This window comes from Armigeres subalbatus, unplaced genomic scaffold, assembly GCF_024139115.2.
Source record: "Armigeres subalbatus isolate Guangzhou_Male unplaced genomic scaffold, GZ_Asu_2 Contig378, whole genome shotgun sequence".
In the NCBI taxonomy this organism is placed as follows: Eukaryota; Metazoa; Arthropoda; class Insecta; order Diptera; family Culicidae; genus Armigeres; species Armigeres subalbatus.
Genome location: NW_026943128.1, coordinates 45,295 through 70,916, shown reverse-complemented (window position 1 = coordinate 70,916; position 25,622 = coordinate 45,295). Strand labels below are relative to the sequence as shown.

At 40.1% G+C, this 25,622-nt stretch overlaps 1 protein-coding gene across 3 annotated transcripts in view; it reads right to left on the bottom strand.

Moving 5' to 3' along the window:
* Positions 1-25,622, bottom strand: part of LOC134204067 (protein gooseberry-neuro-like) — a 198,474-nt gene that overhangs the window by 153,596 nt on the left and 19,256 nt on the right. For all 3 annotated transcript variants that reach the window (XM_062678896.1, XM_062678898.1, XM_062678897.1), the window contains exons 2-3: positions 19,172-19,885; positions 5,507-5,820 (exon numbers count right to left, since the gene is read on the bottom strand). In XM_062678896.1, the coding sequence (XP_062534880.1) occupies positions 5,507-5,820; positions 19,172-19,247 (390 nt within the window). In that variant the 5' untranslated portion in view covers positions 19,248-19,885. The remainder of the gene's footprint in view (positions 1-5,506; positions 5,821-19,171; positions 19,886-25,622) is intronic.

Below are 25,622 nucleotides of genomic sequence, written 5' to 3'. Positions count from 1 at the left end.
CCTATATATCTAACCCTTTCAAAATCTTGAAATCTAATTTTCTTAAATTTTCACCGATAGAATATTTTGATCGCATGCTTTCCTGAAAGGGGATGATTAGTACTACAAACCTGTGAAAACAGATCGGAGGTTCATCTTAGTTTCATAATATTGTTATTCCTGGTATGCGTGCGACACAAATTATTATGGGAAAAACCATCAATTTTGAATAGCTACGTAGTCATACGTCACCTTTGCGAACAACCCGATTGGGCTGCACCTTTGAGTTTTTTATTTTATTTATGGTCAACGAAAATTTCACAAGTATTATGTCTGTTTGTCTGCAGAGAGGTTACAAAAAATATGGGTTCTTCGGGGAAGTTGACCTTAAATAAGCAAAAGAATCGAAAGGTCAATTCAGCCGAACGGCACTTTTGACCGGAAGCCCCACGAAAACATGTCCATTTCGGCCAAACTGGGTTTTTCAGCCAAAGGAACTGTACGACCAAATAACATTTTCAGCTAAAAAAAACTTTAGACTAGATGGCTTCAGTCAAATCTCGCCTGATTTTTGGAGAGGTCGTAAATCCAAACGAAAGGCTCTCTTTGATTACTTTCTCTTCCGATTACTGCAAAGTCTTGATAACATTTACTTCAATTTTTTTTAGCACAGATCTGAAGAGAATAGCTTTTAAAAATGATGCTAGAAATTGTTTGTTTGGTTAAGCGACATATTAGGTCAAACAACTTTCGGCCTTCTCAACAAACAATTTTAGCTATATAAGCAGTGGAAATTTATTTAGATCATTTTAGCGTTTTATTTACCTCCAATCGGTAAAATAGCTTTCTGCCAAACGACTTCTCCATTCAACAATTCTATTTCAACTAGTTTTTTTTTTATTTCAACGGGAAAACCTTCGAAACTTACACTCAAAGTTTTTCTTAGTAATCACTGTATTTGTACAAGATTTTTGAAAAATAAATAGGAAGTAACTACTTTCTTTCGATGGGATTCGAACCCACCATTCTGATTGAGTGTTCATTGCATATTCACATCGAGTATCCAAACAAAGCAGCTGGTGAGGATGGTATCGGAACTGAGCTCATCAAGATGGGACCGGAAAAGCCGAAAAAGAAATTGATAGTCAGAATCTGGGAAACTGAACAGCTGCCGGAGGAGTGAAAGAAAGGGGTTATATGCCCCATCTACAAGAAAGGCGACAAGCTGGAGTGTGAGAACTTTCGAGCGATCACCATCCTTAATGCCGCCTACAATAAAGTGATATCTCAGATAATCTTCCGTCGTCTGTCACCATTAGTGAATGAGTTCGTGGGAAGTTATCAAGCCGGCTTCGTTGACGGCCGCTTGACAACGGACCAGATCTTTACTGTACGGCAAATCCTTAAAAAATGCCGTGAATACCAGGTCCCAACGCACAATCTATTCATTCATTTCAAGGCGGCATACGACAGTATAGACCGCGTAGAGCTATGGAAAACTATGGACGAGAACAGCTTCCCTGGGAAGCTTACCAGACTGATCAAAACAACGGTGGATGTTGTGCAAAACTGTGTGATTTCGGGCGAACACTCCAGTTCGTTCGAATCGCACCGGGGACTAAGACAAGGTGATGGACGTTCGTGCCTGATGTTCAACATTGCGCTAGAAGGTGTCATGCGGAGAGCCGGGTGTAACAGCCGGGGTACGATTTTCAACAGATCCAGTCAATTTATTTGTTTCGCGAATAACATGGACATTGTCGGCCGAACATTTGCAAAGGTGGCAGAACTGTACACTAGGGCAGTTCACATTTCAAAAATGTTCGAAAATTCCAACTTCCATATGTCTATTAACATCATTTTGATAATATAGGAGTCCTGGCAAAATCTCAGGCAATTCGGTGGCCATTTAGGGGTGGCGCGAAGTCAATTTATGTTTATATGGAAATTTGTATGGGAATAACTTAAAATTTATTCAAATCCCCCTACAACTCTTAAATCGTGATGAATTCAAACAAACATCCCCAACCTCCATTTTTGGAATCTATTTGAGCTCAACCAGTGGGTAACACATTAATTTTGATTTATATTTCCACTGCTACTATTCATACTATCAATAGAACTGGTCAATCCACTCATAACTAATGTGTTATCCCTAGGTCTCATTTATATAGATTCCAAAAAGGGAGGTTGGGGATGTTTTTTTGAATTCATCACGATTTAAGAGTTGTAGGGGGATTTTAATAAATTTTAAGTTTTTCCCATAGAAATTTCCATATAAACATAAATTGACTTCGCGCCACCCCTAAATGGCCACCGAATTGCCTGAAATTTTGCCAGGACTCCTATATCATCAAAATGATGCTAATGGACATATGGGAGTTGGAATTTTCGAACATTTTTGAAATTTGAACTGCACTACTGCACACCCGCCTGAAACGTGAAGCAACAAAAGTTGGACTGGTGGTGAATGCCTCAAAGACAAAGTACATGCTTGTGGGCGGAACCGAGCGCGACAGGGCCCGCCTGGGAAGCAGTGTTACGATAGACGGGGATACCTTCGAGGTGGTTGAGGAATTCGTCTACCTCGGATCCTTGCTAACGGCTGATAACAATGTCAGTCGTGAAATACGAAGGCGCATCATCTGTGGAAGTCGGGCCTACTACGGAAAAAGATTCGCCACCGCACCAAATGTGTCATGTACAAGATGCTAATAAGACCGGTTGTCCTCTACGGACATGAAACATGGGCAATGCTTGAGGAGGACTTGCAAGCACTCGGAGTATTCGAGAAACGGGTGCTTAGGACCATCTTTGGCGGTGTGCAAGAAGACGGTGTGTGGCGGCGAAGAATGAACCATGAGCTCGCCCAGCTCTACGGCGAACCCAGTATCCAGAAGGTAGCTAAAGCCGGACGGGTACGATGGACAGGGTATGTTGCGAGAATGCCGGACAGCAACCCTGCAAAGATGGTGTTCGTTTCCGATCCGGCAGGTACGAGACGAAGTGGAGCGCAGCGAGCGAGATGGGAAGACCAGGTGCAGAACGACTTGGCGAGCGTGGGGCGTATTCGAGGATGCAGAGATGTGGCCTCGAACCGTGTATTGTGGCGTCAAATTGTTGATTCAGTGTTATCTGTTTAGATGTAGACTAAATAAATGAATAATCCAAACATTTTATACTATGTTTTGACACAATTCTTAAAATCTCATTCTCGGAAAGTGGTAGGACTGCAATAGGTACATGACAAATATGCAAACGGTTCGATGAGCTTTAAATTAATTTCTCTAATTTAGCAAATCCTGAAGTATAAAGTGTCACAGTTTGATAGAATTTTAAAGGAAGCCGGTTCCTGTAAGGCAAAAGTCTCAGTTTTCGAAATGGTTATTTTTCTTTTGGGCCCCTCCCGGAAGCTAGCACAGTAAAACAAATGATTCAGTAGTAGCACCAACGGACGACGCAACCAGTCGAGCGTTCTCCGGAGGGAGGTGGCTTGGTTGAACCAAGCGGGAAGTCAGCCCAACGATCGATCGTTAGATCGATCATTATTGAGTTGATTATATTGATGTTCCGGCGGGCGGTTGAAATGTTTTGCCGATCCAAAAATTGAACCATCGCCGCTGCAGCGACGGCCGCATTATGTAGGTTGATTTGTTCGCAAAAGTTATTTATCATCCCAGGATCATTAGCAATCGCGGCTTTTGTTGCTTTGAAATGGTCGCTTGGTTGGATGTCCCGAGCTTGGAAATGTGTTCAGTCTGTTTGTATTTTTGAAATTTCTAAACTGAATGTTTAGATTTCTGATCAGATCACCGAGGGCAGCAATAGAATGCACTGCAGAGTGCTTGATGTAATTCCAGACTTTCATTTATATAAAACTTTACACTTAACTATTCGATTTCAAATGAAGTACGAGGATTATTCGAATCTATGTTTGAACATTCATTGAACAAATACTCTCATAATCAAAATTTGTCATAATTCAGTTTTTCAGCTGCAATCCGACTCTCGGTACATGGTAAAAAAATGCCAAAGTCACTCTTTCGATCGTTTGTTGATGAAGTTGATTAAACATCCTCCTAAACAATAACCCCAACCGAGTGTACGAAAAAACCGGGAGCCAAAACCACTTTTCACACTCTATTCAAATCGATCCCCCAAAACAAGAACCGAAAAAAAACTCACATATACGAGCGACCTAACAAATCTGGCAAACAAAGACCCTCTCGGACCATGGTGCGGCGGCATGGCGGCCATCATCACAATCACCTGGTTAAAGCCGGGTAGCGCGAAAAAAAATTAAACCCAAATAAAATCGTGAATAATCATGAAACTGAAACTCATCTCCACCGCGCCAAAAAATGATCGGAAGATTGACGCGGCGATCGCGCTGGTAGTAGTTCGTTCACATTTCAACCGTCCCCGCCGTGAGTGAAGGTAAATCTGGTTTAAAAATAAATTCTCATCAATGATTGAAGTCAAAGTAGGAGTCTGCGGAGTTGAAACCAGTTTTTGATTTGAAGGAGTCGGTCCCTCTCCCATCTATAGGGTTGGAGTATCCATATCAAGATGAACAGAGATGGAGAGAGGCAACAGTTCGATTCATTCATCAAATGTTACACCTCGAACTTGGCTCAAAATCGCGAGAAAGGTTAGGAGTTACGAGCAACTGAAGCATTTTTCCAGTGAATTAAATTGGTGCGAAGAGCCCCGGGCAATCCTTTCGATGGTCGTCCGTGTCGTTCCAATTCACAAAAGTCTATTACCATCGAAAGTGTGCATAATGGTATAGTCTGGTGATGGAGGCGATGATGACGACCAGTACGACAGTTGCACGGTTCGGTGGTGAATGTAGCGATAGCAGAAAAACGTTAAGAATAAGCTTCATGTAATTACGTCAGAATGACTGTCGAGATAGCCGCCATGGAATAGGTGTCTAATGACAATCACGTAGCGATAGTTGCACGTTTATAGCTGGCCGCTCCATTCTTGAACGAAATTGAATTTGGTGAGGCATTGCTACTGGTATTCGAGAGGCAATCATTGAGCAAACGAGGCGAAATCATAACTGTTTCTAGTTGAGTGGTATTTTTTGCGCTTGAATGGTTATGTTGGTTGCTTCACATTTAATGACGCTTGAAAGTTTCCATAAAATGTAAAGAAAGGTAAAATCGATATCATCGGAAAGGTTCGGTGAGTCTTTGTGGAAAAAATGACGGTTTTCTACTAATCAGCTCGACAGTTCGCAATACGCGGCGCCACAATCCCAGTATTACAAATATCATAATTATGAGGTGCGTAGGATTCAATATTTTACGAAACATCCAAAGTTGTTTAAGAAACCTGAGAGCCCAACATTAACCATCTGGCGACCATCTAATGCTATCTTGCAAGTAACAAGCAACCTAAGCTGTGGTCGTTTGTCTTCCTTCTTCACACCCATGAAGCAATCATTCGCTACGGGACATTTTCCCCTTTCCATCTCTAATTTCCCCAGTTCCCATCCTCCTCCACCCCCCGCACTCACCTTGATCAGCTTTTCGCGTATCTCCCAGCTAAAAATGTTCGGATTCATCTTCTTCATCTCCTCGATGCGGGTTTCCACTTCCGGTGTGGCCACCTTCGGCTTGGAGCCCCCAATCACACCGGGACGAATCGAGCCGGTCTCCTGGTAGCGGTTCAGTATCTTGGACACACAGCCATGGGAAACGCGCAGATTGCGGGAGATCACGCACGGCCGAATGCCGGCGGCAGCCATCTCAACAATTTTCAGCCGGATGTGATTGGGCAGCGGGCGCCCATTGATGAACACCCCACCGAGCTGATTGACGCGGCCTTGACCTGAGGGAACGCAGGGGAGAACAAAAATTCAATTAGTGTGTCATAATGGTGTGGTCGTGGTACGCTGTTGCTGAGCTTTGGAGGAGAACGTTGGGGAAAGACAGCTAAAACTGCCACTTTTTGGTGCAAGTGTTGATAAATTTTAAAACTTTTTATGTGTTCCCTGATTCATCAATTCAAATTGACCGATATTTCGATGATAATTTGCTTATTAGGAAAATTTATGGGATGACATAATTATGGCTCTCAACGGACTTGATGGACTTGATGGCAACGACAACGACTTACGAGACACTGCACTGAAGGCAGAGACACTTCTTCTTCTTCTTCTTCTTATTGGCATTACATCCCCACACTGGGACAGAGCCGCCTCGCAGCTTAGTGTTCATTAAGCACTTCCACAGTTATTAACTGCGAGGTTTCTAAGCCAAGTTACCATTTTTGCATTCGTATATCATGAGGCTAACACGATGATACTTTTTATGCCCAGGAAGTCGAGTCAATTTCAATCCGAAAATTGCCTAGACCGGCACCGGGAATCGAACCCAGCCACCCTCAGCATGGTCTTGCTTTGTAGCCGTGCATCTTACCGCACGGCTAAGGAGGGCTCCATACAGAGACACAGTTGAGGTCAGAAACGATTACGATTACGACGTGGGGAATTGAATGGAAGAGTACTAAACTCGTCTACTCGTACATCTAGCGGTAATTGTTCCTTTCTTGTACATTATGAAAATAGTATTTTGACCATAAATTTTCACGACTTCCTTGGGCATAGAAGTATCATGGTGCTAGCTGTGGGGAATAAAGTGAGCCTGACAAAAGCATTTGCAGTTTTTGATTACATTGATAAATAAAATAGAATTTGAAATTCTATCGTAGTAGGCATTTGAAATGCTAGCATACTAAGAAGCTAATCTAATCTCATCTCATACATGCGTAGCCAATACTTGAAAGCATTCTGGAAAATGACGGTTTCTGAATTCCGTCATTTTTTTTTTCATATGGCCAGGCCAACTACGCAGTACGTACCGCTGAGAGGTCGCCGAGATATTGAGCGATTTCAGGAATACCTAAAGTCACTCAATAGCTTGGAATCGAGGAGAGGAGGAAAGCGTGGACCTCCCGTACCAAACGCTTCCAATAATATAGATACCTAATATATGATAAAAATCGTGTACGTGTTTTTTGTATGATATATATTAGCGTGTATGTGTGTATATGAGTGTGTATGTGTGTTTATATGTCTACACTGATAGACAAAAGTATTCGGCATGTTTTAATAGAGCTACTATGAAAACATGACGAACAGTCATGTCCATCAGTATATGTATGTATTTGTGTATATGTATGTGTGTATAATGTGAATGTGTGTGTGCGTGCGTGTTAAATTTACGGATCATCAAAACCTTACCTCTCCTCAATAAATCTGACGCTGAACATGTTTGAGCATTTACATAGCCTTGATCGCAATATTAGCAAGGGCATTGCCTTTGATAACAATCGATCAGCCCTTGCAAGCATAAACATGCGCACGTCTTCCGGATCTGCAGCACTTTTTTATACACTCGCTAGCATACTAAGAAGCTAATGAAAAGAAATTTGAAATTGAATCTAAGTAGGCTGACAGGGAATTCTAGATTGTTAGAAGGAGACAAAGAAAATAAATGAAGATCATTCAGTGTTCGTTTCTTGAGGCGTGAAAACGCCATTTGATTGCAAGTGTCCAACGCTTATTTTCAACAAAAAAAGCAAGTTGGAGAACGGATTTGCGTGGCTACGACACTAGCCTCATGATATATGAATGCAAAAATGATAATCTGGCATAGAAACCTCGCAGTCAATAACTGTGGAAGCACCGATCGAACATCCAACAAACAATCCACCATATCCAAACACGTTCTCAGAGCCTCTGAAGAGAATTTTAGAAAATAAAGGTATATGAATTTATTATTAATTGATCCTTTTGATCCTTTTGAAATTATAGGGGATTTATTTTATTTAGACATAAATGACTTTCAGTTAAGATCTTAAAGAGTTTTCAGTTGAATTTTTCAGAGGATTCCCATTGAAGAAAAAACTGAAATGCTCTTGAAACCTATAGTAGAATTCTGAAAGGAATTTTTGGGAGATTTTGCTAGACTAATTACCGCAGGAATTGGTTGAATTCCAGGAAATAGATGTGAATTCTTGCAGAAATTCCAAAAGTAGCTCCAGGAGGTTTTCCATGAGAAGTTTCTTCAGGAACTCCTGTGGGAATATTTGGAGAAAATCCAAGGATAATTCCTAGAGGAGTTCCAGGAGAACAGCTGAAGGATTTTCATGAAGAAAATCAGAATGAATTTCTGGAGGAACTTTCGAAGGAATTCTAGAAAGAACCTATACGTTATACGGAGCTAGTCCTGATTTTTTTCCCGAAGTTCCTAAAGAAATTCTTTCCTAAGTTCATCCACAGATTCATCCTGAAGATCCTACTAGAATTTCTCTCAAAGTTTCTTCAGGAATTCCTCATGGAATTGCTCCAGAGATTCCTCCTGGACTTCCTTCAGAATTCCTCCTAGAGTTACTCCAGGAAACACTCTTGGAGTTCCTCTAGAAATTTCTTCTGCAGTTCCTTCATCAATTTCATTTGAAGTTCTTCCAAATATTACTCCGGCAATTTTGTCAAAAGATTATCCAGGAAATGCTCCTGGAGATCCTCTAGGAATTTATTTAGAAGTTACTCAAGGAATTTATATTGCACACTTGAAAATAACCATGTAAATTTATGTCAATTAACATGCACATAAAAGGAGCGGACCCTTTAAACATTGTATCATGTCTTAAAATTACATGATGACAAGAAACCAAAAAAATACACGTCGTGACGTAAAAGTGAGCAACAAACGAGAAGCTCATTTTTACGTCACGACGTGTAATTTTGTTTTCATTTATCATGCCACGGAAGATGTTTCTTCAAAGTGATAAAATGCAGCAGATCAATATTTTCCTTTTGAATTTTCACACTGAACCTACTTACGTTTTAATTTTATCGATCTATGGATTCATACGTCGCAAATTATCACTGGCAAAGAAGGCAAAATATGCTCATCTTTTGAAAACTATATCACTACCGCTTGATCAAATGGATTGGCCCCAAGCGCCATTTACAGAGCGCATGCAATTTGTTTTAATGGGAACAAAGTCACTAATTGCACTGCTGGTTTTTGTTATTCCGTTTGATAAATCAGGTTTGAACGGGAATTACGGACTTGCTATCAACAAACCTTTTCACACTTTATGCCTACAGCGGAATTACGTCGTTTGTATACCGTCGGAACACTTGATCAAGCACTCACAAAATGTATCAAAATGCACATTGAACACTCTTTATTATCGTTCACGATTTAAAAGTTTATATACCCGCGAAATAATGGGAAATACTTACAAACACCCCGAACAGTACAGCTAGCGATTATATTTTTTGCACCGCGCACCGACCGAATAAGCAAACTAATGATTACCAAGATGTGAGCTCTCAGTACATCTTCGTGTAAATCTACATGCAATAAATCTCAAAAAATGAAAACTTCAATGAAAGAGAACACATTTCAACGATACATAAAAACGGACGTAAGTTTAAGTCTTATATATGTTTGAGTCTCAATATATTTAAGCGCATTAGAGATTCGGTCAGTTGTAATTTTTTTAGAGTATGGAGTATGGAGTTGGATTTTTTAGAGTATGGAGTTTATCCAAGAATTCATCGATGACGATGATTCCTCCATGAATTCCAGCAGATATTTCTTGCTTCTTAGATTTCCTCCAATAATTCTACCTGGGGCTCATCCATGATTTCTTTTACAGGTTCCTGCAGGAATTATTCCTGGAGTTTCTCCAAAAAACTTCTTCAGGCTCCTCAAGAAATTACTTCTGGAGTTCTCATCCAGAATTCCATCCTGAATTTCTACAAGAATTTACCCAGAATTCGTCCAGGAATTCATCCAGAAACCCTCCAGAAATCCAACCTCCAGGAATTCATTCTGAATTCCCCTAGCAGCTCATTCGGAATTCCCCCAGGAATTCATTTGGGATTCCCCCAGGAATTCATTCGGAATTCCACTACGAATTCATTCGGAATTCCACTAGGAATTCATTCTGAATTCCCCCAGGAATTCATTCTGAATTCCCCCAGGAATTCATTCTGAATTCCCCCAGGAATTCATTCTGAATTCCTCCAGGAATTCATTCTAAGTTCCCCCAGGAATTCATTCTGAATTCCCCCAGGAATTTATTCTGAATTCCCCCAGGAATTCATTCTAAATTCCCCCAGGAATTCGTTCTGAATTCCCCCAGGAATTCATTCTGAATTCCCCCAGGAATTAATTCTGAATTCCCCCAAGAATTCATTCTGAATTCCACCAGGAATTCATCCGGAGTTCGAAAATTTCTTCAAAAAATCATCTTTGAGTCTCTTTAGAACACTATCTTGTAGGTACTCCAGGCATTCTTAGAAAAGTTGGAATTCAGAATGAATTCCTGGGGGAATTCAGAATAAATTCCTGGAGAAATTCAGGTTGAACTCCTTGGGGGAATTTAGAATGAACTCCTGGGGAAATTCAGAATGAATTCCTGGGGGAATTCAGGAAGAACTCCTGGGGGGAATCAGAATGAATTTCTAGGGGAATTCATAATAAATTCCTTGGGGAATTCAGAATGAATTCCCTGGTGAATTCAGAATGAATTCCTTGGTGAACTTAAAATGAATTCCTGGGGGAATTCCAAATGAATTCCTGGGGAAATTCCGAATGAATTCTTGGGGGAATTCCGGATGAACTCCGGATGAATTCGAATAACTTCCTGGGGAATTCCGGATGAATTCCTGGGAAATTCCGAATGAATTCCTGGGAAATTCCAAATTAATTCCTGGAATTCTAAAGAAATTCCGGATGAATTCTTGGGGGAATTCCGGATGAACTCCGGATGAACTCTGGATGAATTCCTGGGGAAATTCCAGATGAATTACTGGGGGAATTCTGAATGAATTCATGGGGGGATTACGAATGAATTCCTGGGGGAATTTCGAAGGAACTCCTGCGGGAATTCCGAATGAATTCCGAATAAATTCCTGGGGGAATTCCGAATGAATTCCTGGGGGAATTCTGAATGAATTCCTGGGGGAATTCTGAATGAATTCCTGGGGGAAATCCGAATGATTTCCTGGGGGAATTCCGAATGCATTCCTGGGGGAATTCCGAATGCATTCCTGGGAGATTTCAGAATGAATTCCTAGAGGAATTCAGGATGAATTTCTGAAAGAATTCTGCATGAATCCCTGGGGTAATTCCGAATGAATTCCTGGGGAAATTCCGAATGAATTTCTGGGAGAATTCCGAATGAATTCCTGGGGGAATTCCGAATGAATTCCTGGAGGAATCGAGAAGAAAATCCTGGAGGACTTCATGAATCCCTGGGGTAATTCCGAATGAATTCCTGGGGAAATTCCGAATGAATTCCTGGGAGAATTCAGAATGAATTCCTGGGGGAATTCCGAATGAATACCTGGGGAAATTCAGAATGAATTCTTGGGAGAATTCAGAATAAATTCCTGGGAGAATTCAGAATAAATTCCTGGGGGAATTAAGAATGAATTCCTGGGGGAATTCCTAAGGAATTTCCGGATGAAGTCTTGGGGGAATTCCGGATTAACTTCGGATGAACTCCGGATGAATTCCTGGGGGATTTCCAGATGAATTACTGGGGGAATTCTGAATGAATTCCTGGGGATTCGAGTGAATTCCTGGGAATTTCGAATGAATTCCTGTAGAATTCCGAATGAACTCCTGGGAGAATTCCAAATAAATTCCTGTGGGTATTCCGAATGAATTCTGGGGAATTCGGAAAGAATTCGTGGGGAAATTCCGGAGAAATTCTGGGGAATTCTGAATGAATTCCTGGGGACTTCTGAATGAATTCCTGGGAAATCCGAATGAATTCCTGGGGAATTCGAATGCATTCCTGGGGAATTCCGAATGCATTCCTGGGAGATTTGAGAATGAATTCCTAGGGAATTCAGGATGAATTTCTGAAAGAATTCCGCATGAATTCCTGGGGCCCTGGGAAATTCGAATGAATCCCTGGGGAATTCCGAATGAATTACTTGGGGAATTCCGAATGAATTCCTGGGGGAATTCCGAATGAATTCCTGGGGAAATCGAGAACAAATTCCTGGGGGAATTCAGAATACATTCTTGGGGGAATTCAGAATGAATTCCTGGGGGAATTCCGAATGAATACCTGGGGGAATTCCGAATGAATACCTGGGGAAATTCAGAATGAATTCTTGGGAAAATTCAGAATAAATTCCTGGGAGAATTCAGAATAAATTCCTGGGGGAATTCAGAATGAATTTCTGGGGGAATTCAGAATGAATTCCTGGAGGAATTCAGAATGAATTCCTGGGGGAATTCAGAATGAATTCCTGGGGGAATTCAGAATGAATTCCTGGGGGAATTCAGAATGAATTCCTGGGGGAATTCAGAATGAATTCCTGGGGGAATTCAGAATGAATTCCTGGGGAATTCAGAATGAATTCCTGGGGAATTCAGAATGAATTCTTGGGGAATTCAGAATGAATTCCTGGGGGAATTCAGAATGAATTCCTGGGGGAATTCAGAATGAATTCCTGGGGGAATTCAGAATGAATTCCTGGGGAAATTCAGAATGAATTCCTGGGGCAATTCCGAAAAAAATCCTCGGGAAATTCAGAATAAATTCCTGGGAAAATTCAGAATAAATTCCTGAGAGAATTTAGAATGAATTCCTGGGGGAATTCATGATGAATTCCTGGGGGAATTCATGATGAATTCCTGGGGGAATTCAGGATGAATTCCTGGGGGAATTCAGGATGAATTCCTGGGGGAATTCAGGATGAATTCCTGGGGGAATTCAGGATGAATTCCTGGGGGAATTCAGGATGAATTCCTGGGGGAATTCAGGATGAATTCCTGGGGGAATTCAGGATGAATTCCTGGGGGAATTCAGGATGAATTCCTGGTGGAATTCAGGATAAATTCCTGGTGGAATTCAGGATGAATTCCTAGGGGAATTCAGGATGAATTCCTAGGGGAATTCAGGATGAATTCCTAGGGGAATTCAGGATGAATTCCTAGGGGAATTCAGGATGAATTCCAGAGGGAATTCAGGATGAATTCTAGGGGAATTCAGGATGAATTCCTAGAATTCAGGATGAATTCCTGGGAATTCAGGATGAATTCTGGGAATTCAGGATGAATTCTGGGAATTCAGGATGAATTCCTGGGGAATTCAGGATGAATTCCTGGGAATTCAGGATGAATTCCTGGGGAATTCAGGATGAATTCCTGGGGAATTCAGGATGAATTCTGGGAATTCAGGATGAATTCCTGGGGGAATTTAGGATGAATTCCTGGGGAATTTAGGATGAATTCCTGGGGAATTTAGGATGATTTCCTGGGGAATTCAGGATGAATTCCTGGGGAATTCAGGATGAATTCCTGGGGAATTCAGGATGAATTCCTGGGGGAATTCAGGATGAATTCCTGGGGGAATTCAGGATGAATTCCTGGGGGAATTCAGAATGAATTCCTGGGGGAATTCAGAATGAATTCCTGGGGGAATTCAGAATGAATTCCTGGGGGAATTCTGAATGAATTCCTGGGGGAATTCTGAATGAATTCCTGGGGGAATTCTGAATGAATTCCTGGGGGATTTCCGAATGAATTCCAGGGGGAATTTCGAATGAATTCCTGGGCGAATTCTGAATGAATTCCTTGGGGAATTGCGAATGAATTCCTGGGGGAATCGACAAAAAATTCCAGGGGGAATTCAGAATGAATTCCTGGGGGAATCGACAAAAAATTCCAGGGGGAATTCAGAATGAATTCCTGGGGAAATTCGGAATGAATTCCTGGGGGAATTCGGAATGAATTCCTGGGGGAATTCAGAATGAATTCCTGGGGGAATTCCGAATGAATTCATGGGGAAATTCAGAATGAATTCTTGGGAGAATTCGGAATAAATTCCTGGGAGAATTCAGAATAAATTCCTGGGGGAATTTAGAATGAATCCTTGGGGGAATTTAGAATGAATTCCTGGAATTCAGAATGAATTCCTGGGGAGTTCAGAATGAATTCCTGGGGAATTCCGAATAAATTCCTCGGAAATTCAGAATGAATTCTTGGGAGAATTCAGAATGAATTCTAGGTGAATTCGAATGAATTCCTGGGGGAATCGAGAACAAATTCCTGGGGAAATGAAGAATGATTTCTTGAGAGAATTCGGAATAAATTCCTGGGAGAATTCAGAATAAATTCCTGGGGGAATTTAGAATGAATTCTCGGGGGAATTTAGAATGAATTCCTGGGGAAATTCAGAATGAATTCTTGGGAGAATTCAGAATAAATTCCTGGTCTCCCAGGAATCAGATTAAATTCCTGAGGGAATTTAGAATGAATTCTTGGGGGAATTCAGAATGAATTTCTGGGGAATTCAGAATGAATTCCTGGGGGAATTCAGAATGAATTCCTGGGAGAATTCAGAATGAATTCCTGGGGGAATTCAGAATGAAATCCTAGGGGAATCCCGAATTAATTCCTGGGGAAATTCAGAATGAATTCCTGGGAGAATTCAGAATAAATTCCTGGGAGAATTCAGAATAAATTTCTGGAGGAATTTAGAATGAATTCCTGGGGGAATTCAGAATGAATCCATGGAGGAATTCAGGATGAATTCCTGGGGGAATTCAGGATGAATTCCTGGGGGAATTCAGGATGAATTCCTGGGGGAATCCAGGATGAATTCCTGGGGGAATTCAGGATGAATTCCTGGGGGAATTCAGGATGAATTCCTGGGGTAATTCAGGATGAATTCCTGGGGTAATTCAGGATGAATTCCTGGGGGAGTTCAGGATGAATTCCTGAAATTCAGGATGAATTCTTGGAGGAACTCAGAATGAATTCCTGGGGAATTCAACGTGATTTTCTCACAGACTCACAGAATGAATTCCTAGAAATTCCGGATGAGTCCCTGGGGGAATTTAAAATGAATTCCTGGGGGAATTCCGAATTAATTCCTCGGGAAATTCAGAATGAATTCCTGGGAGAATTCAGAATAAATTCCTGGGAAAATTCAGAATAAATTCTTGGGGGAATTTAGAATGAATTCCTGGGGGAATTCACAATTAATTTCCAGAGGAATTCAGGATGAATTCCTGGGGGAATTCAGGATGAATTCCTGGGGGAATCCAGGATGAATTCCTGGGGGAATTCAGGATGAATTCCTGGGGTAATTCAGGATGAATTCCTGGGGGAATTCAGGATGAATTCTTGGAGGAACTCAGAATGAATTCCTGGGGGAATTCAACGTGATTTTGTCACAGACTCACAGAATGAATTCCTAGGGGAATTCCGGATGAGTTCCTGGGGAAATTCAGAATGAATTCCTGGGGAAATTCAGAATGAATTCCTGGGGAAATTCAGAATGAATTCCTGGGGGAATTCTGAATGAATTCCTGGGGGAATTATGAATGAATTCCTGGGGGAATTCCTCATTATGAATTTTCCCAGGAATTTATTCTAAATTACAGCAGAAATTCTGAACTACATCAGTAATTCATTCTTAATTCCCCCGGAATTCATTCCGAATTTCTCGGGGAATTTATTAAAAATTCTCCCAAGAACTCATTCTGAATTTTCCCAAGAATTCATTCTACATGAAATGCGAACATATACAGTATTGATCCGATTTTGTCACTCCTCGATTTCGTCTACCCCTGATTTTGTCTACTCCCGATTTTATCACGTTTTCGACCCAATTTGCTGCAAACAATAATTATTTTCGGTGAAATAACTTTCACCCTCTGTAACTTATTATGAATCATATATGAGTATCTGTCAAGTAGTTTGTAAGTCTCTTTAACAATAAATTACGGGTTCCATTCACGTATTTTGCCTTTCCAAGGCATAAACTGATGCATATTGGCGAAACAAATAAATTTGAAATAAAAACTGTACCGATATTTTCATAATTCACCTAGGGCGTGATAAAATCGGGATATTACTGCATCAAGAAGGGGTCACACAAAGTGTGTTATGTTCAATAACTGCCTTTATTACGGAACGCACGATAACGAAAATAACTACTTAAAATACAAACATATACCAGGAAGGGGTCTCACAACTGTTTTATTTTCAGATGGAGGCCATTAAGGAGGTTGATCCACATACCTTGACTCTTTGGAGTTCGTAGACTACCTGGAGCCCAAGACAAACAACATGAACTACTTGGAATTCAAACATATACCAAGATGGGGTCACAAAACTTGTTTATTCTTTGATAACTACATTATATGCTAAGCACCACAAAGAGCATGTACCGTTTTTGAAATTGCACGATAGACCTTTGGTTTCTCTAGCAGACCTTAAGATCTTATTCCTGGGAATTTTTGGATGACTGAGGCCTTACTTCAGGGGTTTTTTGAGACCCTGAATATATTCTGTGAACACCGACTATTCTAAGAAGCGCAATGAGCATGTAAAAATTTTGAAACGAGTTGATTGTCCTTTGGTTACGCGTGTAGACTCTTAAGCCTTACTTCAAAGATTTCTTGTATAACCATGGACAAAAGCTGTAAACCTTGACAATGAGCAAAAAGTACATGAGTTTCTGTTTCCAAAACTGTCAAAATTATCTAAATCGGTTGAAAGTTGTTAAAGTTATGAAAATATCAATTTATGGGAACACGGGTACCCTGTCGGCCATCCACGTGGTAAAAAAATCAGATGCCGCTCCTCACGTCCCTTCTCACTGTATCAACGTGATTTTCTCACAGGTGCTACATTTTATGGAGTTCTTAAATGTCACCGAGTTTCAGCTTTCAGCTATAAAAAGACACTGAAATATCACCACTTGAAGTTGAAAAAGGAACACGGGTACCCTGTCGGCCGCATAAGGGTTAAAAATGACAAATAAATTCTCTAGCCGTAACATAATTATAAGAGCGACTAATACCTATCTTTATATCAACATTATAATAAACGTTGATAAAATTATTCGGTACAAAAGTTTTCTTCAAAGGTCTGATTCGCTACAAACGATGGATTCTAATTCATAGTGTAGGCAATTCACTTTGTTCCAGCTATAAATACTGCGTTCAATACTTGGTGTCGTGGTAACACATGCTGAATGGCGCAGACGCACGATTCACGAGTTGTACCAAGTGTACATAAATGCAGCCATTGGCAGACTGGTAAACTACTTCAGACTGCAGTGGTTTGGACATGTAGTACGTATGCCGGGAAAGATACCAGCAAAAGTGATATTTAGCAGAAAACCGGGAAGACGACGTCGCCTCTGCGGTGGACCCCATACCCGCTGGCTCTGTGCAATCGAGGAAGATGCGCTGCTGAGAGACTAGCCTAAGAACGAGCGACCTCGGTTTTGCTCCGGAGTGTACGACCATCATGAGCATTCTACCCCTAAATCCAAAGAGGTGATTTTTTATTGGAAAATTATTTCTCAGAACTCCTGAAGAGTTTTAAGAACACTTCTCGAGAAAAAAACTATTCTTATTGATTAAAAATGAAACCGCAAGAAATGTTAACTTTCCATCGAGAAAAACTCACTATAAAAAAGATAATTAAAAAAATTGAAAGAATAAATTTATCCCTCCGATTTGAAGGAATTTTATTTCACATCAAATTCGTGCTCAAGTACTCAAAATGCTCAAGGATCGAATACGCGGCTAATTTAATCTTATTGGTAGAACAATTGTTCTAAATTGGCGTTTTGGAGTGCAACAAAGTCTTCCGTCGGGATAATCCTTAACACTGTTCAAATTGATTCCTTTTTGATTCTTCATTGATGTTTCAAAGTTTTTTTTCTGAAATATTTCCTTTCCTGCCGCAAGCAGATCTCAACTAGAAATGAAAAAACGAGCATAATCTAGAACAAACGAAGTGAACCATTTGGAATAACTATCGTAGTAACACCTCCACGCCTGTTTATGTTTCACAAAAGAATGGGGCAGCATCGTGAGCAGTCATTCCTAAGCACACAATAAATTAGCAATTTTTCAGCAGCAACATCCTGGAAACAAAGGCAACCCATGGATAGACCAACCCGGTTGAATATTTCACCCTGGCATACCTGTTTGAATATGAATGCAGAATTGCTTTGTTCCTTCAGCACATCCATACAGGCATATTTTGGTACCATATGAGGTGTAGGTTCCTGGCATGGACTGAACTCCAGCATTCCGGAATGCAAAGCTTTGGCATCCCACACACAGTTGCAGCCAACCCAGCACCACTGACTGGTAGGACTGGTTCGTCCAGCCGTCTCGTCTGAGGAGGAAAAGTGAAACACATTTGCCTGTGCAGTCCGCAGTCGCCAGATTGGCTGTCGGGGCGCAAGCTAATTAACCGTATCAGAGAACGGTACACGAAGCGATACCACAAGAAAGACCAGCCGATAAGCGAGGAGAATTCTTCCTGAAAGGGAGAGGTCCTTTGCAGCACCAACACTACCGGGAACCGTCGTTGTTGGTCGCCATCATCGATACAGCGTCGGATGCGACCCACTCTCCAAGTTTTCTGAAAGACGAAACAACAACTCGGCGACGACCGGCAGCGACCAGGCACATGGATCCGGACCGGGCCATATGCCCGAAATTAGCCATACCTGAATTCCGATGAATAAATTTTTAATAGCCAAAGCGATCGAACGTCGAAACCGAAATGGAACCCCCGGAAAATCGGAATTTTTCACGCCTAAGGCCAGATGTTTAGCTGCTGCTTAGAAAAAGTGAGTCCGATAGACAGGATAGACAGTTGCATCAAAAGCTGATCACCTTTATCCGGCGGCGGCGGCGGCGACGACGGCAATACTTGGCACCATTTTTCGTCATCAGCCGAGATAAAGGAAAACGTTACGAGCGTGAAACAGCTGGAAAATGAAGCTTTTCTCCTGGCTGCTAATCATCCGAGGCTGCAATTCTGTTTCTTAACATTGTTTTCTTGCTTCGAAAGAAGTCGATAATGTCTATTTGGGAAGTAATTTGATAAGCTTGACAAGCTTTTTGGTAGATATATGTATGACCCTATCATAATTTAGTTGATCTTGCATCGACTATCTACTGACAAGATTTTGGTAATAAAAGTTTCATTTTTGAGGATTGAAATATTTCACAATGAAGTCAAAGCTTGTCAAGATACAGTAGTAGGAGTTTGAAACTTTGCAAACATCAAATGATTCTTATCGGTTTGTTATCAAGTGAATCCAAATTATTAAAAACAAGAGATAATCCTGAGCTGAGAACCATAATAAAACTTACCTTGAAAAGGATATCCACTAAAGAACGGCCTCATGTTGAGCGAGTTCGCCCCGGACATGCTCCCCGACACATCCATGTTTGCACTTTTGAGATCACAGACTATTCACTTTCCACCCGCTACAAAGTAATAATGCACCTTGAATCACTTTAATATTCACCACCGCAATCCACTTCATCAAACGTGTTGTTCACACCTTCCAATTTTATTGCGTGTTAATAAACCACCGATCTTTGCACTCCCATTTTCAGTGTTCGTTCCGCTCCGAAAATTTATTCAAAATGTGCGCCATGCCGGTGCAGTGCGCTGCTCTTCCTTGCAATTACGGGCTTTCCATCAGTCGGTATCTTCACAAACACCCCACCAACAACACGCAGCCAGCCGGGGCTGAGCCGCGCTAATGAAATAATTATTTAATTTACAACCATTTGTGGTTCGCGAGCATTCTCATGCGTTAGCTTCGCGCACCGGACTGTCACTCTCGATTATGAGCGGGTGGAGGTGGCGGTGGCGATCGCGCTCGTTCTTCGGTAAAACTTTTCACTTCACGTTTCTTGGGCTGTAATTTCTTTTTCACGCCTCCTCGATCTTGGATTTCCAGCGGGGTTGGATAAGATCGTCGCTTACACACGGTGGTCTTTGTGGATAAGTAATTGCAAATTAATTCAGTATCGGGCCGATCGATTTGCAATAAATTTCACTCGGATAAACCTGATCTAGGTGAAGATTATCATGTTAACATGTTCATTGTTTTCAAAACTGGTGCTCATCTGTTGAGAAGTACCTATTAAAATTATACACTAGAAGAAAAAAACAATAGGAACAAAATAAATTGGCATTAGGCAATTCACGCAATTTTGTAAGGTCATATTCGTCTTGAACATTGTGTGCGTGTCTCTTTAGCGCGCCACCACAAGTTTTGAAAGTATTTCATCTCATAAAAGTAAGACAGCAGTCATGTTCAGTCCTGATCATGTCCTTGTTGAGGCCTTTTAAAGACAGATGAACAATCTTATTCAACCTATCAGTATTGGCACTGCCGGTGAACTATCAGAATTCCTAATCTGATAGATTACCTGATAGAGCTGGTGTTCCCCAAGGCAGCATACTGGGGCCCATTTTGTATAACATTTTTACTTCTGACTTACCTGATTTACCAGCAGGAAACAATCTTTGTTTGCAGATGACACAGGCCTTTCCACCAAAAGGCGAAGCCTTCGTGTCATTTGTGTCACTTCTTCACGAAGCCTTCGTGTCACTTACTTCCAAAAATGGGAAATTTCCCCGAATGCTTCCCAAACTCAGCTTATAATTTTCCCACATAAGCCGAGAGCTTATTATTTGAAACGTTCTAGCAGACATATTGTCACTAAGAATGGAGTTCCAATGAATTGGTCTAGCGAAGCTAAATATTTAGGACTTTTGCTAGATTATAGCTAGAAATTAACTTTTGAAAATCATATTGAAGGCATTCAAGCCAAATGTAACAAATATATTAAGCATCTATATCCACTTATAAACAGAAAATCAAAACTTTGTCTTAAGAACAAATGTTTGATCCACAATAAAATTTTTAGACCAGCTGTATTGTATGCTGTGCCAATATGGACTAGTTGCTGCAATTCCAGAAAGAAGGCACTCCACAGGATTCAAAATAAAATTTTGAAAATGATTCTGAAGTTGCCTCCGTGGTATAGTACCAATGAACTTCATAGAATTTCTAATAATGCCCAAGAGAATAATTTCCAATTTTAGACGAAAACCGTCGCAAAAACTATTGTACCCTTGTGCGCTTAGTATAAATTAGGTTAAGTTTAGTTTAAGTTACAAGAATTGTGATTCCTACATGATTCCTACAATTTTCAACATATTTAGTGTTTGAAAATTCATATTCAATGCTGAATTCTTGCATTTTTTTTTTAATTTTCAGAAGTAATTTTTTATTTTCCGTGTAACGAGTTGGTTAAATATTTTAGAGTGTAACATTTATGACCATAACCTTCTTTTTAATAAGATTAGTTGTAGAAAAATAAAAAACTACGAATATTTCACTCTTCAAACGAGCGAAAACACAGAGGAACAAAATAAAACTTAATTTTCAATATTTTTTTTTATAAATGTGTGCAACTTTGAAAATTGAAGTTTATATTACTAATCAACATCAAAATCTGATCAATTGAAAATAACAAAAAAATATCAAAATATTCCGTCTAAAGGCGGTCTTGGGTCTTAGGGTTAAAATTAGTTGAAAAAAAAACAAAAAAATAATTGATAGTTCCGTTAGGATACGACAGGCATGAAGAATGTTCATACGGGAGTTTGGCAGAAGAAAGGTCGTACAATATGTGCCATCACAAATATTGCCCTCCGTTCCCTTTCAAATCGACTTCCTTAAAAAAAATAATAATATGCATTTGTGGTAATTATATATTCAATGATTCTGGCTCCGTAAAGTTGTTTTCATGAAATCTGAGCCTACCAAGTAAACAAACTGAAAAAAAAGCTTTGGTGATGTGCGATAGGATTGTACAACAATTCCCCGAATGCAATTTCCCCGAATTAAATTTCACCGAGTAACAATTCTTAGAACGTAACATTTTCCCGAATGTAACAAATCCCCGAATGTAACAAATCCCCGAATGTAACAATTCCCCGAATGCAAGACTTCCCCGAATTGTTTCCACAGTGCAGATGAAACTAAAACTGACAAGAATCTGCGTCGTTTAACATAAGATCGCATAATTGGCTTTTGACCTAATTTCGCGTAAAAATTGTAAAAAAAAATAAGATGCTGGGTCATTGGGCCGAAGACCATTATGCCGAATTGTCATTAGGCCGAGTGATAAGTAAGAAGTGAGAAATGAGTAGTGAGTAGTGAAAAACGAGACGTGAGAAGTGAGAAGAGCGTAATGAGAAGCGAGTAGTGAGAAGTGAGAAATGAGAAGTAGGAAGTGAAAAGTGAGATATGAAAAGTGAAAAGTGAGATGTGAGAATTGAGAAGTAAGAAGTGGGAAGCGAGAAGTGAGAAGTGAGTAGTCAGCAGTGAGTAGTGAGTAGTAGGAAGTGAGAAGAGATACAAGAGAAGTGAGAGATGAGAAGAAAGTACATACATAGTAAGAAGTGAAAAGTGTGGAGTAAGAAGTGAAAAATATGATGCGAAGTGTGATGTGAGGAGCGAGAAAAGACGAAATACGAAGTGGGATGTAGGAAGAAAGAATGAAAAAATAAGGAAGGAGGATAGAGATTAGAGAAATTAATGCGTTTTCAGGTATTATGTGAAGGAAACGGATAATGTTTTTTTGAAAATCACTTCGCCCGGTATTAGGGGAAGACGAGTTATAATGCCTTCTTAAAATGAACACTTTCGCCCGATATAAGACAAAAGGGGAGATGGACCTTTCTTCAATTGAACACGTTTGCCTGGAGTAAAGCGAAGGAAGGAGATAATACCTTCCTTAAATGATCGCGTCTACGCAGTAAAAGGACAATGAGGAGATATTACTTCCTTTAAATGAACACGTCGATGAATTCGATAATTTGTTTTTCGGTTTATATAATTGATATTTATTGCTAGATGCGATCTCATATATTATATCTATCGGCCAAACTCGCATACATCAAAAGAAGAGACTACATTTATCATGACCTTATTGCAGGCAAACTTACCTTATTACAGGTAATTTCATTCTACTTTGGCTTATGTCGAGCTATAACGCCTAACTCTAATGAATAGATCACATCTACCGTTTCCTTATTCCAGGTAGATATACATTTTTAAAGAAGGAATAACATTCACTTCTTCATTATTCTGGGGAAACACCTACGTCCAAAGTAGAGATCAAATTAATCCATTGCGTTATTCCGAGTAGATATATTCACCATTGCCTTATTCCGGGCATAGGCATTATTATTTTTTTAAGGTTTCATATCTACGATTACAGTAGCTTCTTAAGAAGGGATAGACCTTACATAGGACAGGAGTTTGATTTCACAAATTTTTACCATGATGCTTTCAATCGGAATTTTTGTTCGCGATTCTACTCCACCCAAGAAATTCAACTTTTGTTCAACTATTTTAGAAAAAAAATGAATAGGAAAACACTTTATTCTAATATCTATATAATTTAAGAATAAGATATATAATTTACCAATAAGGAAGATCAAGGGCATACAACACTAACGAAAGATTTGATCATGTTTTCGGTTCCCCAAAACTAACATTAGTGTATAAGAATCATGAAAAACTGTACTCTAAAACATGATTTCGGCTCCGTAACGCTTAACGGCAAATGAGCCTTCCAAATAAATGATTGTTAAACAAATTTGATCATTTTCGCATTATCATAGAGACACTCTGGAACAAATCTTTGAACGCTGCTCTGTTCGGGCGCTTAAAGTCGATGACAATTATGTGTTTGCAAAAAATACTTTCTTTTCGGGGATTTGTTGCATTCGAGGATATGTTATATTCGGGGAATTGTTGCATTCGGGGAAATTGCATTCGGGAAAATTGCATTCGGGGAATTGGTTTTCGGGGAATTGTCGTACAATCGTGCGATAGTCTGCAAATTGTTTTTTTTACTACATTTTTTTTTGAAAATCTCCGATGTAAATATGTACATTATGTTAATGATTTTTATTTGAAAAATGTATTGGAGGCAACCACTTTCCTTCGATGGGAATCGAACCAATGACCCTCCGTACATCGACACTTCATCTCATAGCTCCCATGTTAATTCCATCAAAAACAAAGCAATGAAGAGCAATTCTCTGTAAAATCGAAGGTCGATCCATTTTTCTATTTTTTTATTTCTCTGAAATTTTGCATATACATATGTGGTATTTCGAAAAATTTCGTTTCAGGTGGTTCGAAACGAAATTTCGCGGAATTTGAGCATGGCGAAATCTGATTTCTCGATTTCGTTAATTTGCATAAATTTCGCCATCAAAAACTAGATTTAAACGAAATTTAACGGAATTCCGCGGAATTTCTAAACTTATTTAAATAACTGAAAATTTCGGCTGCGCCGCTGAAAAAATCGTCTGTTTTTAAATTCTGTTGCCTATATATTGACGCCTACTATTTACGTAACCTCATTCCGAGTCGATAAAAACGTTTTTAATTTTCTTCTAGAAAACGTCTTCAGTGTTTTGTTGGAAATGTTCAACAAAAACGAAAAGCATATTTTATTTAATTTTTTGAGGTTATTCTATTTTTAACGAAAATGCGTCGCATTTAACCCGTTTCGGTCTGACCTAGAAATCAAAATTGAAATAACCCGTGTAGGCTCATTTTTCGTCCGATTGCCATGAAATTTTCAGGGAAGAAGCGTCACCATGTCTATTTTTTGGTACATGACTTGATTTGACCATGGTGCCAATCCGGCCGGATTTATTAAGGGGGGGTCCTGGGTCAGATGCAGTCAAAAACGGGTCATTTTTTTAAAACCATTGATAAATGAACGAAAGTGACCAGAATGCTGATGCAAACGTGGTCAATCATCATTGACCAGCATCAGAAGTTAGTTTTGATACATTTGAATCACCAGGACATGGTTCCGGATGTTCCGGGAACCTGATTCCCTGGGATATCCTTGGGGTGGTGGACACTTTTCAAGTGAACACAACCCAGTCTTGTGACATATCAAACTTCATGGCTTTGGGAGAGAATCCTAATAGATGAGTTTTTGGGAGGTTTTGGACACATTGGCCACATCCGGAAGTGTTCCCGGGATTCTAGTTCCCTCAAGGAAGTGGACAAATTTCGATTAGCACCGAAACCCATCTCGCGACATATCAAACTCCATGATTTTGAAAGACAAGCTCAATAGATGAGTTTTTGGGAGGTTTTGGACACATTGGCCACATCCGGAAGTGTTCCCGGGATCCTAGTTCCCTCAAGGAAGTGGACAGATTTCGATTAGCACCGAAACCCATCTCGCGACATATCAAACTCTATGATTTTGAAAGACAAGCTCAATAGATGAGTTTTTGGGAGGTTTTGGACACATTGGCCACATCCGGAAGTGTTCCCGGGATCCTAGTTCCCTCAGGGAAGTGGACAAATTTCGATTAGCACCGAAACCCATCTTGCGACATATCAAACTCCATGATTTTGAAAGAAACGCAGAATACATGATTTTTTGAGAGGTTTTGGACACATTGGCCTCGTCCGTAAGTGTTCCTGAGAGCCTGGTTCCCTCAAGGAAGTGGACAAATTTCGATTAGCACCGAAACCCATCTTGCGACATTTCAAACTCCATGATTTTGAAAGACAAGCTCAATAGATGAGTTTTTGAGAGGTTTTGGACACAGTGGCCACGTTCGGAAGTGTTCCCGGGAATTTGGTTCCCTCAAGAAAGTGGACAAATCTCGATTAGCACCGAAATCCATCTTGCGACATATCAAACTCCATGATTTTGAAATACAAGCTCAATAGATGAGTTTTTGAGA